The 18,373-nt window shown below is 43.5% G+C and overlaps 1 protein-coding gene across 2 annotated transcripts in view; it reads left to right on the top strand.

Moving 5' to 3' along the window:
* CFAP263 (cilia and flagella associated protein 263) overlaps nt 1-18,373 on the top strand; it is a 36,529-nt gene that overhangs the window by 3,481 nt on the left and 14,675 nt on the right. For both annotated transcript variants that reach the window (XM_063111071.1, XM_063111072.1), the window contains exons 4-7: nt 10,603-10,758; nt 11,594-11,674; nt 13,922-14,077; nt 18,149-18,256. In XM_063111071.1, coding sequence (XP_062967141.1) covers nt 10,603-10,758; nt 11,594-11,674; nt 13,922-14,077; nt 18,149-18,256 — 501 coding nt within the window. The remainder of the gene's footprint in view (nt 1-10,602; nt 10,759-11,593; nt 11,675-13,921; nt 14,078-18,148; nt 18,257-18,373) is intronic.

Below are 18,373 nucleotides of genomic sequence, written 5' to 3'. Positions count from 1 at the left end.
CTAAGTTGCCCATTATATCCAGCATGCATGACCACGGTCCATGTCCTGCTTGAGCTTCTCTCGTAACATCTCTCAGTGAGTCCAACAAAGTCAATTTCTCCAGAGAAGAACATCACTGTCAATTTGGTTGCCTACAGAATGAAGTTCCTTGCCTACATTTTAGAACTATGTTGTATGAAAAATAGATACTTCTATTCTATTTCTAAGTTTTTCTGTTTTTATTTTTTCTATTTTGAAATGTGGGCACAGACAGAATCATACTTATTGCCTCCAGAGGGACGTATCAGTGGACTCATGTCACCCATCGATGGAACCATCTGTACTGCACAAACCAATCCCTCCCTCCCTCTCTACCGCCTCCTCCTTCCCTCCTACTACTTCTCGCTCTTTCCAAATATGCATTGTTGAATTCCAGCAAGTGGAAAGAACTTAGATTGTGGTAGCATTGTCCTGACCTGCTAGATTGTAGGATGTAAATGTCAAGGCAGAGAGAGATCAGTGTGAGCTAGAGTGGCCAAAGAAGACTTTGTCGAGGAGGTGGGACATAACATGGGACTTGGCAGGGCCTTAAAGAATGATGGCATTTGTTTAAAGAATAGGAAAAGGAGAGCACCCTAGGCAAGATGAATGACATGAGCAAGAAAGTGGAGGTGGGAGTTATCATGGCAAGTTCATGACACCGAGGAGGCCGGTGTGATGATTAGAGCAGAGGGTGCTTTGGGGGCTGTATTAGGAAATCAGGTTGAGTAGGGCAGTGAGACCTTGAAAGCCAGGCAGAGGAGTTTACCTTTGATGTCTTAGAAAGCTGGACCGCACTGAGGATAATTGAGTAGGAAAGCAGCATTTAAGGTGGATTGATATTCTAGCATGCGAAGGTGGAGAGAGTGGGGAGGGGCTGGAGCCTGAGTCTGGCCAGTGAAGATGCTTTTGCTTTTTGGTGCCTAGGGAAAAAGCCTGAACTAGGATGATTTGCTGTGTGGGTACAGATGCCTTCTCATTTTATACCTTAATATTGTGTGTGTGTCTCAGTGTGTTCTTATTTGAAGGCAATCTATATTTGTTGTAGAACACTGAAAAATACAGTTAAGTATTTTTACTCTTGCTGTGGTTTGAATGTGCCCCCCAAATTTCATGTGTTGGAAACCTAATCCCCAAACTCATATGTTGATTAGAAGTTGGGCCTTTGGAAGGTAATTAGGATTAGGTAAAGTCATCAGAGTGTGGCCCCCATGATGGGATTAGTGGCTTTATTAGGATAGGAAGGGAGACCTGAGCTAGCCCACTTGCTCTGTCTCATCATGTGATACCCTCTGCCCTGTTATGATGCAGCAAAAAGGCCCTCACCATATGCTGGCACCATGCCCCTAGACTTCCCAGCCTCCAGAGCCATGAGCTAAATAAAACTTTATTCTTTATACTACCCAGTCTGTGGCATTGAATTATAGCAACAGGAAATGGACTAAGACAGCTGTAAAAACTAAAAGAACATTTGAAAACATTGACAATATTACCACCTGGAGATAATTACCATTGAACCTTGGATTCATCTCCTTCTAGAGATTAGATAATGTTCTATGCATATGCAAATTTCTTAAATAAAAGGTATCATATTATTTTACAAACTATATTTTTCACTTAACAATATCTTCCTGTGTCAATACATACATTCATTTATAACATCATTTTTCAACTTACAGTAGTATATAATAAGAGTGCTTCATCTCCCCAGTAATCCATCTCACTAGATGTAACTGTGTTTAATGTTTGGGGTTTATCCTACCAGATATTTTTTATATAATTTCAATGGATAAACGATATTTCAAATATGTGAATACATATTTATAGAGATATCTGAGACCTTCTTTTGTTTGTTTGTTCCCTTTTTATAGATATTATTTTTTGAGGAAGGCTTTATTTATTTATTTATTTATTTATTTCAACATTCATTTACATTTTACTTTTATTCCTATAAAAAATAAAAATATAAATTGATGTTCAAATACCTTTTGGCCTTTTATTTTTTCCCCTAGTTCAGAATTTTGTTTATTTGTTTATTTATTTGTTTATTTATTTAATCATTACACAATGTAAACATTTTTTGTGGCCCTTTACCAATTTCTCCTTAACCCCCCATTGGCCTCCCACCTTCCCACCTCTGATGGCCTCAGTTCTGTTCTCTCCTTTTGAAAGTTCAAGGAATTATTGTGATTGTCCTTCCTTCCTTCATCCCTCCCTCCCTCCCTCCCTCCCTCCCTCTTCCACTTATGAGTCAGGACATGTGGTATTTCTCTTTCTGTACCTGGCTTATTTCACTTAATGTAATTTTCTCTACGTTCATCCATGTTGCTGTGAATGGTATTCCATTGTGTATTTATACCACATTTTCCTTATCCAGTCATCCATTGATGGACATTTAGGTTGGTTCCAACTCTTAGCTATTGTAAATAGAGCTGTGATAAACATGGGAGTGCAGGTATTCCTTCAATATGATGATTTCCATTCCTTTGGGTATATACCCAGCAGCAGGATTGCAGGATCAAATGGCAGTTCTATCTGTAGTTGTTTGAGGAAACTCCATACTGTTTTCCATCATGGCTGCACTAATTTACAGTCCCACCAACAGTGTAGGAGGGTTTCCCTTCCTCCACATCCTCACCAGCATTTGTTATTTTCTGTCTTTTTGATTATGGACAGTCTAACTGGCATGAGGAAATATCTCAATGTGGTTTTGATTTGCATTTCCCTGAGGCTTAGTGATGTTGAGCATTGTTTCATGTGTGTTGGCCATTTGTATATCTTCCTTTGAGAAATGCCTATTCAGCTCATTTGCCCACTTTTTAACTGGGTTACTTGTTTTTTTACTGTTAAGTTATTTGAGTTATTTGTATATTCTGGTTATTAGTCCCTTGTCAGGTGCATAGTGTGTGAATATTTTCTGCTATTCTGTAGGTTGTCTTTTCCCTTTAACTGTTTCTTTTGCTGTAGAGAAGCTTTTTAGTTTGATATAATCCCATTTGCTTATTTTTTCATTTGTTGCCTGTGTTTTGGGGGTCATATGAATAAAGTCTTTGCCCAGTTCTACTTCCTAAAGTGTTTCCTCTATGTTTTCTTTTAGTAGTTTTATAGTTTCAGGTCTTATATATAAGTCTTTAATCCAATTTAGTTGATTTTGGTATTTGGCAAGAGGTATAGGTCTACTTTCATTCTTCAACATATGGATGTCCAGTTTTCCCAGCACCACTTATTGAAGGGCTGGTCCTTTCCCCAATGTATGATCCTGTTGCTCTTGTCAAATATCAATTGGCTGTAAGTATGTGGGTTGATTTCTGGGTTCTCTATTCTGTTCCATTGGTCCAAGTGTCTGTTTTTATTCCAGTACCATGCTGTTTTGGTTAGCATAGCTTTGTAGTATCATTCGAAGTCAGATAGTGTAATGCCTCTGGCTTTATTTATTTATTTATTTATTTATTTTGCTCAGGATTGTTTTCACAATTCAGGGTCTTTTGTTGTACTATATAAATGTTAGGATTGTTTTTTCTATTTCTGTGAAGAGTGTCACTGGTATTTTGGTGGGGATTGCACTGAATCTATAGATTGCTTTGGGTAGTATGGACCTTTTCACAATGTTAATTCTTCCAATCCAAGAGCATGGAATGTCTTTCCATCTTTTTGTGTCCTCTTTAATTTCTTTCAGTAGTGATTTGTAGTTTTCATTGTAGAGATCTTTCACCTCCTTTGTTATATTAATTCCTAGGTATTTTATTTTTGTGAGGACTATTGTAAGTGGCCTTGCTTTCTTGATTTCTTTTTCTGCTAGTTCATTATTGGAGTATTAAAATGCTACTGATTTTTGCATGTTGATTTTGTATCCTATGACTTTACTGAAATCATTTATCAGTGCTAAGAGATTTTTGGTAGAGTCTTTAGGTTTTTCTACATATAGAATCATGTCATCTGCAAACAGGGACAGTTTGACTTTGTTTTTTCCAATCTGGATCCCTTTTATTTATTTCTCTTGCCTGATTGCTCTGGCTAATACTTCCAATACTATGTTGACTATGAGTGGTGAGCGTGGGTATCCTTGTTTTGTTTCTGTTCTTAGGATGATATTGGCAGTGGGTTTGTCTTATATGGCTTTTATTGTGTTGAGATACTTTCTATACCTAATGTGCTGAGAGTCTTTATCATGAAGAGATATTGAATTTTGTCAAATGCTTTTTCTGTATCTATTGAGATAATCATATGGTTTTTGTCCTTGATTTTGTTGATGTGGTGTATCACAGTTATTGACTTGCATATGTTAAACCATCCTTGCATCCCTGGGATGAATCCCACTTGATCATGGTGTATAATTTTTTTTATGTATTGCTGTACTCTGATTGCTAATATTCTGTTGAGGATTCTTGCATCTATGTTCATCAGATATATTGGCCTATAGTTTTCTCTTTTTTTGTTGTATCTTTGTCTGGTTTTACTGTCAGGGTGATGCTGACTCATAGAATGAGTTTGGGAGATGGCCTCTGTTTCAATTTTTTGGAATAGTTTGAAGAGAATTGGTATTAATTCCTCTTTAAAGGTTTGGTAGAATTCAGCAGTAAAGCCACCAGTCCTGGGCTTTTCTTTGCTGGGAGACTGCTGATTACTACTTCAATCTTATTGCTTATTATTGGTCTGTTCAAATTTTCTATTTCTTCTTGGTTCAGTCTTGATAGTTTGTATGTGTCCAAAAATATATCCATTTCCCCCAGGTTTTCAAATTTGTTGGCATGTAGTTGTTTATAATAGTTTTTAATGATTTTTTGTATTTCTGTGGTATTTGTTGTAATGTCTCCTTTTTCATTTCTGATTTTTGTTATTTGGGTCTTCTCTCTTCTTTTTTTAGTTAGCCTAGCTAATGACTTTCTATTTTATTTATATTCTCAAAAAACCCAACTTTTTATTTCATTAATCTTTTGTATCATTTTTTGGATTTCTCTTTCATTTAGTTCTGCTCCAGTGTTAATTATTTATTTCTGTCTACTAATTTGGGGATTGGATTGTTCTTGTTTTTCTAGTTCTTTGAGGTCTAGCATTAGGTTGTTTATTTGAAATCTTTCTATTCTTTTGATGTAAGTGTTTTTTGCAATAAACTTCCCTCTTAGTACTGCTTTTGCAGTATCCCACAGGTTTGTGTATGATGTGTCTTTATTTTCATTAGTTTCAAAACATTTCTTGATTTCCTGTTTAATTTCTTCTTGGGCCGATAGGTTTTTCCAGAGTATGTTGTTTAGTTTCCATGTATTTGTATAATTTCTAGAGTTTCACCTTGTTATTGATTGCTAGTTTTAATCCATTGTGGCTTGAAAAGATACTTGAAATGATTTCAATTTTTTAAAATTTGTTGAGAACTTGATTTGTGAACTAACGTGTGGTCTATCCTGGAGAATGTTTCATGCGCTGATGAGAAGAATGTATATTCTTTAGCTGTTGGATGAAATGTTCCATAGATATCTGCCAGGTCCAGTTGGTCTAAAGTGTAGTTTAAATCCTGTGTTTCTCAGTTGATTTGTTGCCCAGATAGTCTGTCTAGTGTTGAGGAGGGGTGTTCAGGTCCCCTACTATGCATATTGGGGTCTATCTCTTTATTTAGGCCTAATAGTGTTTGCTTTATATATCTGGGTGCTCTGATGTTGGGTGCATATTATATTTGTGATCATTATGTCTTCTTGTGGGATAGATCCCTTTATCATTATGTAGTGGCCTTTTTGTCTCTTTTTATGATTTTGGTTTAGTCTGTTTTATCCAATATAAGAATAACTACTCCTGCTCATTTTTAGTTTCCGTTTGCATGGTATATCTGTTTCCATCCCTTTTAGTCTGTGTGTGTCTTTACAGGTGAGTTAAGTCTCTCGAAGACAGCATATAGTTTGTGTAGCTTTTTAATCCAATTATTTGGTCTGTCTTTTGAATGAGAGGCTTAATCCATTTACATTTAGGGTTGTTATTGATGGTATTGTCTTACTCCTGGCATTTTACTGCTTTTTCTTTAGATGTTTTAAATATCTTTTGTCCCTTTCTTCCCCTTTAATTACTCATCTTCAGTGTGTGTTGGTTTTTGAGGTCGTAGGATTTAGTTCTGTTTGCTTTCTTGTTTGCATTTTTGTTTTACAAGTGGGTTTTGTTCTTTCTTGTGTATTTGTGATAATGATGATCATTTTTTGGATTTCAGATGCAGGACTTCCTTTAGAATTTCTTGCACAGCTGGTTGTGTGGTGATGAACTCCTCCCACCCAGTTTGTCCGGGAAAATGCACTATTTCTCCCTCATTTCTGAAGGATAGCCTTGCTTGGTATAGTATTCTAGGCTGGTGGGGTTTTTCTTTTAGTATTTCAAATATATCATCCAGTTTTCTTCTGGCCTGTAGAGTTTCTATTGAAAAGTTTGCTGTTATTCTGATAGGTGCTCCATTATAGGTGACTTGACACTTTCCTCTTCCTGCTTTTAGTATTCTCTGTCTTTGAGCTTTGCCATTTTTACTATAATGTGTCTCGGAGAGGATCTTTTTGGATTGAATCTGTTTGGGGATCTTTGAGCCTCCTGAATCTGAAGGTCCATGTCTCTCCCTATACCTGGGAAATTTTCCACTATTCTTTTGTTGAATAGGTTTTCAATGCCTTTCCTTTCTCTTCCCCATCTGGAAGACCCATGATTCAAATGTTTGTGTGTTTAAGATTGTATGCCAGCTTTGTTAGATTTTCTTCATCTTTTTATATTCTTTTTTCTTTTCATCCTCCTGGGTTATTTCAAAAAGACTGTTTTTAAGATCAGAAACTCTTTCTTCTGCTTGCTCTAGCCTGTTGCTTAAGCTCTTGGTTGTGTTTTTTATTTTGCTGAATGAATCCTTCAGTTCCATGAGTTCTGCTACATTCTTTTTATTTCCTCCTTCATATCCTGGATTTTTTTTCATTATGTTTTCTTTTTTTTTTTATTTATTTATTTTATTGAATCAAAATCGATTATACATATTTTGGGGGTTGAACATTGAGATATGTTGATTAAATCAATATTACTAGCATATATATTGTTACAAATCGTAATTATTCTTTATGCCCCTTGTCCAATTTCTCCCCTCCTCCTCCCTCCTCTAATTGCCCTAGATTTCTTCTCTCCTTTTGAAAGAATAATGGCTACTCTTAATTTGTTGCCTAGATGATCTATCCAATGCTGAGAGATGTGATCAGGTCCCCTAACATTATCACAGAGTAGGTGCTTCTTCTGTCACTCTGAAATGGGTTTTGTGGAAAGAGACATCCTCTTCTTTTCTTTGTCTCTGCTGGTGACTCTTCTTGTGTGAATGCACTCCAGTGGTTGGTGGACTATCTGCATGGTGGTTGTGGTGTTTAGCCACTTTTGCAGCAGCCATGGTTATTGTGGTGGCTGTGGTGGGCCACCCACGTGGAGGTGCTGTTTCTGGTATGCTCCTTGGCACTAGCGGTATGCTCCTTGGCACTAGCGGTATGCCTGGTTGTGGGGTGTGTTTGGCCCCCTTCTCCATGCCTCTGGTCCCTGGGCAGACCCCAAGGTGCTGGCTCCATGTGCCTCGTTGTGGGAGGGGTGGATGGTCCCTTTCTTCATGCCTTGGGTCACTGGGTGAAACCCAAGGAGCTGGCTTGGTGTGCCTGGTTGTGGGAGAGGGGTCTGGTTCCCTTCACCATGCCCAGGTCCTTGGTTGGGCCCTGAGGTGTTGGCACAGTGTGCCTGGTTGAGGGAGGGCAGTCTGGTCCCCTTCTCCATGCCCCGGGTATCTTGGTGGGCCCCAAGGCACTGGCGCCATGTGCCTTGGTTGTGGGAGGAGGGTCCGGTCCCCTTCTCCATGCCTTGGGTACCCAGGTGGGCCCCAAGGTGCTGGCGTTTTGTGCCTGGTGTGGGAGGAGGGTCTGGTCCCCAACTCCATACCTCAGGGTACTGGGTGGGACCTGAGGCACTGGCTTGGTGTGCCTTGTTGTGGGAAGAGGTTCCGGTTCCTGGCTCCATGCCTCAGGTCACTGGGTGGGACCCAAGGCACTGGCTTGGAGTGCCTGGTTGTGGGAGGGGGATCTGGTCCCCTTCTTCATGCCTTGGGTCCCCAGGTGGGCCCAGAGGCACTGGCATGGTGTGCCTGGTTGTGGGAAAGAGGTTCGGACCCCTTCTTCATGCCTCAGGTCCCCGAGCAAGGCCTGAGGCACTGGTGTGGTGTGCCTGGTTGTGAGAGAGAGTTCTGGTCCCCTTCTCCATGCCCTGGGTGGGCTCTGAGGCACTGGCATGGTGTGCCTGGTTGTGGGAGGAGGGTCTGGTTCCTGGCTCCATGCCTCAGGTCACTGGGAGGGACCCAAGGTGCTGGCTTGGTGTGCCTGGCTATGGGAGAGAGATCTGGTCCCCTTCTCCATACCCCAGGTCCCTGGGTGGGCTCCAAGGTGCTGGCATGTTGTGCCTGGTTGTGGGAGAGAGGTCCGGTCCCCTTCTCCATGCCCTGGGTCCTTGGGCAGGCCCCGAGGCACTGGCTTGGTGTGCCTGGTTGTGGGAGAGAGGTCTGGTTCTCTTCTCCATGCCTTGGGTCCCCACACAGGCCCTGAGGTGCTGGCATGGTGTGCCTAATTATGGTAGAGATGTCTGGTCCCCTTATCCATGCATCAGGTCCCCGGGCAGGCCCTGAAGCACTGGCATCATGTGCCTGGTTGTGGGAGAGAGGTCCATTCCCCTTCTCCTTGCCTTAGGTACCTGGGCAGGCCCCAAGGTACTGGCATGGTATGCCTGGTTGTGGGAGAAGGGTCCAGTCCCCAGATCCATGCCTCGGGTCACTGGGCAGGACCCAAGGTGCTGGCTTGGTGTGCCTGGTTGTGGGAGGGGGGTCCAGTCCCCTTCTCCATGCCTCAGGTCCCTGGGCTTGCCCCAAGGCACTGGCGCAGTTTGCTTGGAAGTGGGAGTGGGGTCCAGTCCCCGGATCCAAGCCTCCAGTTCCCAGGCAGGCCCCAAGGTGCTGCTGGTGTGCCTGGGCCAGAATTAATTTTTTGTCTGTTGCTTCTAACACAAGGGAACTTCCTGTGGGAACCAGTACTTAAACTGTGTGGTTGTTTAAATTGCTGCTTTGCTGCTGTTTCCCTAGGGAAGACTTTTTGTGCAGCTCAGGGTTTAATGGTTGACCTTATAGGTACTTCCGGCTCTCCAGAGACCTGGTGGATCTGTGTTTGGTAAAATCTCTCATCTGGGCCTGAGTTTTTTCTTCAAACTGTACCCAATGCAATTCTGCATTCCTGACCATTCTCCTCTGAGTGGTCCTGCGCTGATTGGGGGGCAGGTTGGCTGTCCTTGCTGTGTCCCAGTGTTCTCCTGGTGTTCCCATCTTGCCCACCACCTGTGCTCCAAACACTTTTCATGGGATGGGCCCTGTGCTGGTCCCTTGCAATGACTCACCAGCCTCTGAATGGCTCCCTTTTTTCAGTTGTTCTGGCTCCTTGCTGTTCTGGGGGCAGCCAAGGCCCTCTTCTCTCCTGCTGCCTCCAAGTAACTCCATCTAAAGGGCACAGCTGCGGATTCTGCTGGCTCCTGCTCCATGCGCTCAGAAGCTCCAGCCTTAAAGCAGCTGTGGCCCAAAATGCCCAGAGCAGTTTTTTCTTTCTCTCATCGTGGTTTCTCCCTCCTTGATGAACTCCATAGGTCTCTCCTCCTCTTCCCCTGAGCTCCAGTGGCCCCAGCTTGGCTTATGTTACATTTTTATAATTATAAATTTGGTTGATTTGTGGGAGAGAGTGATGCTGGGGACCATCTCTTCCACCATCTTGACCGGAACTCCTTTCATTATGTTTTCTAACTGACTCTTGTCATATCTCATTGAGTTTCATTAAGTTTGTTGCTCAGAATTCATTTTCAGTCATTTCATGTGTTTCTTGTTCTATTGGGTCTGGTACTTAAAAATTACTGTATTCCTTTTTGGTGTCATATTTTCATGATTTTTCATATTTCTAGTATCTCTACATTGATGTCTGGTCATCTGGTAGAGTAGTTGCCTCTTTTATTACTCTGGAGTTGGCTTTGAGGAGAGAGACTTCCTCTCCTTTTTCTAGTCTCTGCTGGTGACTCTCCTTGTGTCAATGCAGTCAAGTGGGTGGTGGGCTGCCTGCACTGTGGCTGCAGTTCTTACTGTGGTGGTGAGCTGTCCTTGCCATGGCTGTGGGGGACCACCTTCACAAAAGTGGTGTTTTCAGCATCCTCCTGCCTTCGACTGGGCAGGGTGTGCTACCCATAGCTCCTTCCCAGGACCTGGACATGCTCCTACCTTCTACTGGGTGGTGGAAGTTGCACACTGCTCCTGCCTAGGACCCTGGGCATGCTCTTACCTTCTTCCAGTGGTGGAGTCTGCCCAAGGCTTCTGTCTAGGACCCTGGCTATGCTCCTGCCTTCTGGTAGGAGTACTTTTTAATAACAATAACATTTAAATAGTCAAGTTTATATCCTAAGGATATCTTTCTAAGACTAAAAAGAAATGTTATATATTGGGACACAAAGAGGCCTTTATTCATAGATTTCCTTAAAGGGTATATCCTTGAGGATTTTTGGAAACTCTTTTCTTTGTGCTGACTCACCCAGGCTATTATTGAGGAAGCAGAAATACGATGGACTGAAGTTCAGAGAGCAGTGTACGAGTTTGAAAAAGATATTCTAAAAACCATATCCAAGAAGAAAGGGAGTATTTTGGCCACTCAGAAAGTGATGAAGTACATCGAGGACATGAACCGCCGGAGGGTGAGTTGGCATGCCATTAGAGCTTGAAAGGGAGAATAGATTCATACAGCAATGACTCAGAAATTATCCATGTGAGGCAGCCTAACTCCATCTCATCCACCATAAATGTTGCACACATATGCAGATTTTTTGCATTCCCAGAAGTGTATGTATATAAGTGTGTTTTAAAATGCACATTTACCAAGGCTAACATCAATCAGGCAGGGTGCATATTAATAGTATCTCAGATTAACTTCCTCTTTTTTGTTGTTATTTGTTTCAAGATTTGATGTCTTTTCTTGAGAAAGGTGTGAGGCTGGGTTGGTTCAGCCTGTCTAGTCAGGTGACTGTGTGGAGTGGGCCAAGTAAATCTCAAGCTCTTTGAGTTCCCTTATTACAGAGAGATAACACCTTGGGCTGGCATGAGAAAGGAAGGAGAATTTGGAGAAGATTTCCAAAGATTTTATAGCATGTCAAGCTTTGGATACTGGAGACAGGTGGGGTTACTAATCCTAACATGTTAAGAATAATAAAAATTATGCGAACTACCACAAGAATAAAAGACCAAAGAATTATAACATCATTTTGTCAGGAAAGGCTCCTACAATAGCACCATACAAAATAATCTTGAATTTCAAAGCAATATAAAATTTTCATGGAGCAAACCCAGTTTCCTCTGTTTCTTAGTCATGAGTGAAATGCCATAGCAATACCTGCTTGGACAGAAGTAAAAAGACCTGAAATAAATGACTGCATGTTAGGGCTCAAGGTCTGCTTTGCAGCCCCAGACCTACCAACTTTCAAACCAACAGGGAAAGAGAAGATAAATGGATTAAAATATGCTTTTATTTTTTAGGATAATATGAAGGATAAATTACGTTTGAAAAATGTTTCTCTCAAAGTTCAGAAGAAAAAAATACTTTCACAATTGAGGCAGGTAGGTGGTTCTTTCTTCTTTAAGGTTACTGAGATGGGCTGAATAATGTCCCTGCACCCCCTGCAAGATGTCCATGTCCTAATCCCTGGAGTCTGTGAATATCGTAACTTACATGGCTAAAGGATATTGCAGATGTGATTAATTTAAGGATCTTGAGATAGGGAGTTGATCTTAGATTACCTGGGTGGGCCCAATGTAGTCTTCTTTATCAGAGGGAGGCGTGAGGGTGAGAAAAGATACAATAATGGAAGCGGAGATCAGAGTGATGAGCTGTTATGATAGAGGAAGGGGCCGTGCACCAAGGAATGCAGGTTGCCTCCAGAAGCTGGAAATGGTAAGGAAACAGACTCTCCCTTAGAGCCTCCAGAAGGAATCCTGATTTTATCTCCAAATCCCATTTCAGACATCTACTCTCCAGAACTATAAGATAATAAATTTGCATTATTTTAAGATGCTAGGTTTGTGGTGATTTTTTACAGTAGCAACAGGAAACTGATATAGTTACTGTACAGGCATATCAGGGGTTTTTTACAGACAGGGTTGGGTAGAATTTAAAAGACCTTCATGACATACTTGTTGACCTTCTCAGGGAATGTGGCCTGGGTGGCACAGCTAAGCTGTGCTTTGGTGAGTCTTTGAACAGCTGACACTGCCGCTCCTGATTAAAGGCAGTAAGGCAGACTTGGGTCAGGGCCTCTAGAATGTGCTTTGTGGCTATATCCTTTCTTGACTCAATATTTTTATTATTAACTTGAATATGAGCACTGATGGCATGTGCATCAGAGGTGGCCACAGACAATAACACAAAATTGGACAGGAGAATTAACATGTTGGGGGACTATTGCTTGATCGACCTGGAATCCAGAAAGACCTCAACTGGGACAGCTTTAACAACATGAAGTGACTAAGGACAAATGGAAGATCCTCCACTTTGCAGATATTTCCCCAAAATATCTGCACAGGTACAGGATAGCTTAGCTATAGAGTACCTGACAATGTCAGCTCAGCTGATGGCAATGCTGTGGCCTAGGCTGCACTGATAGAGACACAGACCAAGAAAGGGGTGGCCTTGCTCCACTCGGTTCTGAGTAGCCCCGACCTGGAGTGTTGTGTCCCAGTGTGAGCCCCACACTTGAATGAATCGATGAATTAGAGTTCACATAGAGTGCTCAGGGCTGCTCCAGGAAAACAGAACACACCATTTGGGAGGGCCTGGAGGGCAGAGCTAGGGCCAGGGATGCAGGTATCAGGGAAGGAGATCTGAGTTCAGTGTAAGAAAGAATATTGCCTCAATGGAGCTACCTGCAGTTTGTAAGTTCTTGGTACTTGGGGGTTCATGCAATCTCAGGGACCTCAAAGAGGGGCTTTAAGCTTGAGACAGGGAATAGATGGATGAACATAAATGCTGTTGCTGCACAGAGATGACACAGACATGGGCAAGCTCACACTCTAGTGGGGAGTGGTGTTGGTGAGAAAAGGCAAGGAGGCGTAACTGCTATACAGAGGCAACAGTAACAAGGACCATGGAGCTAAGCTTCCAGAGGCTCAGAGGAGAGACAGATTACCCTCAGGTGTGGAAAACAAGTTGGGTGCTTTGGAGCTGGAGGATGGGTCATATTTGGGCATAAGGAAATTGTTGTGTTCGTTTGGGGGAAGGGGAAGAAGATGCATCCCAGGAAGTAGTACAGCATGAGTGGAGCATGGGAGTGGGGCTATTGCCTACCACACGTTAGATGGCCCAGACCTGGCGGGACAGGTGAGGTGGAGCCAGGTCAGAGAAGGAACCCAATATGCTAGTACGCCCACAGTGCAGAAATGTCATATGGTCAAAGGAGTGGAATTTACGGGCTGCTTTTCCTGGGTTTTCCAGGTTAAAACAACTTTCAGATGGCTTGATTCCTGCTCTTCTCCACACCCTGTTTAGGCACAGCACATGAGAGAAGCCTTTCCTGACCTAGCCTTTCATCCACCCCTGCCCATCCCACTGCCCCACACTGTTGAGTTGATACCTGCAGCCTGTCTGTGAACCCGTATGTGCTCGTCAAGGCCAGGGAGCATTGTGTTTACTCAGATCTCTGTCCCAGTGCCCAGTACCATGCCTGGTACCAAGCAGATGTCCAGTACATGATGTTGAATGACCGAATGATGACTGACCTCCAATGTCTCACCAAGTTACAAGGTATGAGCCATACTCTGAGAAGTCACAACTGAATATCCCATCTTTTCTTTCTTCTTTCTGAGCTGTAGAAGGAAGAATTGGGCGAGGCCCTCCATGAAGTTGACTTTCAGCAGCTGAAGATTGAGAACGCTCAGTTTTTAGAGACAATTGAAGCAAGGAATCAAGAACTGATCCAGCTAAAGCTGGCATCAGGAAACACCCTGCAGGTCCTCAACACATACAAAGTAAGGCCAACCCCGATGCCAGGTCCCCCAACGCATCTTCCCAGCCACAGGGAAGTTCCTGTGCACACTGCTGTTTCACACAGCCTGTAGGTGACCTACACTGTCCCACTGATCACTGATATCTCTTGACTCAACAAAGCCACATCTCCTAAAATTCCCTGAATTCTCCCACATCCATGGCTGCACATGAGAACCACTTAGGAAGCTTTTTCTTTTTTAAAAAATATACCATGCCCCAGTCCCTCCCTGACTAATTGAGTTAGGAAGTGAGGGCCATGCAGCTTGTTTTTTGTTGTTATTTTTAACTCCCTAGGTAATTTTTATGTGAGGTGAATTTTGAGAACTAATCATGTTTAGGGCCCTGTTTAATTTAGGCATATAATAAGCACTTCCCTTCTTAAAACCCTGCAAAGGAAAACAGACTTGGCTCTAAATCAGAAAGCTACTAAATAATTTATCCTCCAAACAGAACCCTTTTGGGAGAGAAAAGAAGCATTATTAATAATTAAGCAGAGATCACAGACCTGAACAAAGCCTGGCACCAGCAGACCAGGTCATCTGGTCACCCTGCTAGTGACCATCTAATGCAGTGTATCCTGCTCCCTGGCCTGTAAACTGAGAATGGTTTTTATAGAAGAATGTTCGCAACTGATTTGATGTTAGAGAATACTAACTTTGGAATTAAGCAAAATTGGTTTCTCACCCAGAAATTTCATTCTTCTCATTAGTAGACCTGTATTCTAAAATAATGTACTCAATTATTATATTTTGAATTTAATCAATAAATCATTTGTAGGGATTTTTTTTTCTCTTGTTAATATACGTAACTATATAATATCCACAATTTTGCCTCTGGGCCTAGAAAGCCTAAAATACTTAGGATCTGGTTCTTTACAGAGAAAGTTTGCCAACCCTGGTGTAGAGCCCCGGTGGCAATGGTGGCTATGGACTTAAGTCACTCACAGGTGGACTTCGTTTGACCCACAGAATGTTGTTTAAAAATGTTAATTTGAGTGTGTTTGGACTAGATTTATGTTTGTCCAAAATTTTTCTTTTACAAAAGAAAAAACTGAGGCTCGAAGATGCAGAGTGTTTGCCAGATTCAAGCACAAGTTAGTGAAAGAGCTGGGACTTCTAGTCCAGTGTGTGTCCCGCCTAACAGCATGTGTTCCTCCCAACTGCCTACCCTGGCATAAAGCATGTAGAAAATATTGTGCTGGTGTTCTGAAATTCACGTATCACAAACATCCAACAAACTATCCACTTTTAGCTTATCTCATCAGTATTTAGTTTATATGATCACTGTTATTTTAAGATGAAGCCAAGCCCTGGTTGCCTGGGTAGTTGGCCAGTGTATGGTTAGATCACATTGGACCTTGATCTTATCCTACAGAATCAGTTAGGTAGCAAAGGGCCTGCCTGGTCCTGTGGGGAAAAGCCAGGTGTTTTGGAAGTGGAACTACTGGTTTATAAAAATGCAGCTACAGTTGCAGGGCCCATGCTCTTTAGGATGGGTCTAAACACATAGCACAGATTGCTTGCAGTACCTGAGCAGCAGTGACACAGGCCACATTGGGCAGAATGGGAGCCATTCCAGTGTAAGTCCCAGTGGCCATCGTGCCTCTAGACCTGCCTATTACATGTGATGATAAGCAGGTGGAGCTGGGGAGGAGACACCCCCTGGGAGTCCTATGGTGGACTCAAGTGGGAGATTGAGGGAGAAGCCAGCTCGCTTCTTGCCTGTCTCAATTCTCAGGTTTCCTGGGGGAAACCAAGGCTGAATAACTTTTGCGGAGTCAGATCCCAGCTGGGTTTGAATAGGGCTTCACCGGGGGAGATGCTTCATCTGGGCAAGATACTTTACCTCTCGGAGACAAGTTTTTGTGTTTTGCCACCAGGATGGAGCTCCATCTAGTCTGTACTGTGTCCCCAGCACCAAGGACAGTGCCTGGCCAAAGCAGTTGCTCAGCCAATATTGTCAGGTGAACTGCTGGCAGTTCAGGTGTACATTTGGTGGGGGTGGGAGGGTGACAGGAGGGGCCACTTTGATATAAATATCAAACACCCAAATTGGATCTTGTTAAAATAATAGCTTTCCTCTGTTACCAAAAGTACCAACACCCAAAGTATGCAAGGCACAGGGCTACATGGTAAGGGTACAGCGTTTAGACTGCACAAGAGAGACACAGTCTCATCCCTTCTGTGAGTTGCATGAGTGAGCCTGAGTGAAGGTGATACCTTTTACACTGACTTTATGCCCTTAAGTCCTGCCTGGTGGAGTCTGGTAGAAGAAAAGCATGTGACTACAACTGTGATGAGTCACTTTTGACTGACTGTAAACTAGTGATCTTGTGCCTTCTGGTAGGTAGAATCCTAAGGTGTCACCAAGACTGCCCCCTGGTATATACACCCTGTATAATCCCTGGCCATATTCGTATTCTGTAAATATGACGGGTTCTATGATTAGGTTCTGCTCTGTTATGTGACTAGGCTATATTATATATCACAGTTGACCTAAAGATGAGGAGATTAATCTGGAGAGCCAGACCTGAACATGAACCCTTCAAAAGCACAGCATTTCTCTGGAAGAGGAATTTAGAGGTGTGGAGGTTGAAGGGGATCTGCTTGGCAAGGAGCTCGCCATTGTGGCTTGAAGATAGAGGGGCCACATGGGAGGGAGTGAGAGCGACCTCCTGCTGACAGCCAGAAAGAGAATGGGACTAGGCCTGCCTCCCCTGCCCCACAGCCGGCCCCTCGGTCTGGCCCCTTATTCACTGCTGCTTTCCTCAGCAGAGCAATTTTCGTGCCAGACATGGAGTGGGAAATGAGCCTTGAAGAAGCTGGAGAGAAGAGGACAGGGGAGGGGAGTGGCCCTGGGGTATCCTGAGGTCCCCCAGGCATGTGGCAATGCCCCGCATCCTCCTACCTCCACTCACACTTTGACTGTGGCCCTGTGCTTCTGTCACCCCCTCTCCCAGCTCCTTAGACTCCCTCCCCTAGGCTCTTTCCTTAGGTTGGAATGTTCTCTTCTCTCTTTACGTGGACATACTTGACTCAACCTTTCAGCTCTCTTTCCAGCATTCCTTCTGCAAGAAAAGCTTCTCCAAACACCGTCCTGGCATTCTTACAACTTGGCACAGTTTCAGTTTTACATTTCTTCTTGCAGTTGTTTGGCTGCCTCCCATCTCCATCTGGGCTGTGAGCTGGCCTCCTGGTGGCAGTGTCTAGGCTGTTTCCCCCAGTGCCTGGGGCAGGGTGGGTGGGTTCTCAGGATTTGTGGAGTGAGCCTCCTGAAATCACTGGTTCCTTCCATTGGCCCACTCCTCAGCCAAGCAGGGTATATCCCAACTCCTCTGGCTGACTATTCCTGCTGGGAAAGGGTGATCCAAAGGGGGCCAATCCAAGAAGCAGGGGCCTGGGGGGAGCTGGTGACCAGCAAATGGTACAGTAGGAATCTGTGAGGCAGCTCCTGCAGGATCATCTGACACCAGCAGGCTCAGCCCCATTAGGCTATGGGGACAGTGGTGGAGCCTATGGGCATGGAGTCACACTGCCTGGGATCAACCCTAAGCCCCCTTGTCTGTGTGACCCTGGGAAAATTACTTCACATCCCTAAGGGTCAGGTCCCTCACCTTTATGTGGGATAGCAGTAGCACCCACCTCCCTCTCCATCAGTGTGAGGCCCCATTGGTTAAGTGCTGCCTGTGTGCCAGGCATTGTGCTCAGCTCTCCACCAGGATATCTCCTTGAAGCTTCTCCACAACCCTCAAAGGTGACCAGACCATATTTAGAGAGGTTCTGGGTGTTGCCCAAAGTTTCCCTTAGTAAGTAGTGGGGCAGGAATTGGGTTCCACTGTGTCCGACCACTCTATCTATCCAGCTGAGGACAAGACCCTGAGGTCCTCTCTTCTCTTGCCAGTTCCCAGACACCAGGATTCTGAAAATCTGGACAACTGTGAGAGGGGCAGGCCCAACTTCCTGGATGGTCCTGCTTAATAAAGAGCTGTCTGCCTTTCCTGCAGTCCTGAGAGGTCATCTTAGCTCAAGACTTGCTGTGTTGTTATATTTCAGGGCAAGCTTCACCGAGCAATGGAACTGTCCATCAATCTGGACAAGGAGATCTTGGTGAGAAATGAGCTACTTGAAAAAATTGAAAGAGAAACCCTACAAGCAGAGGAGGTAGGAGAGAACAAAACATGCCATATTTGAGATTTGTTTCCTTCTGTCTGCACGGGCTTGAGACAATGTCCACCAAGATCCAAGCTGCCCTGGTTGTTTATCTAGAAAAGCCTAGGC

The sequence above is a fragment of the Cynocephalus volans genome, chromosome 10 (genome assembly GCF_027409185.1).
Source record: "Cynocephalus volans isolate mCynVol1 chromosome 10, mCynVol1.pri, whole genome shotgun sequence".
Lineage (NCBI taxonomy): Eukaryota > Metazoa > Chordata > Mammalia > Dermoptera > Cynocephalidae > Cynocephalus > Cynocephalus volans.
Note: the sequence above shows the minus strand (reverse complement) of the source record. Positions and strands in the feature narration are given on the sequence as shown.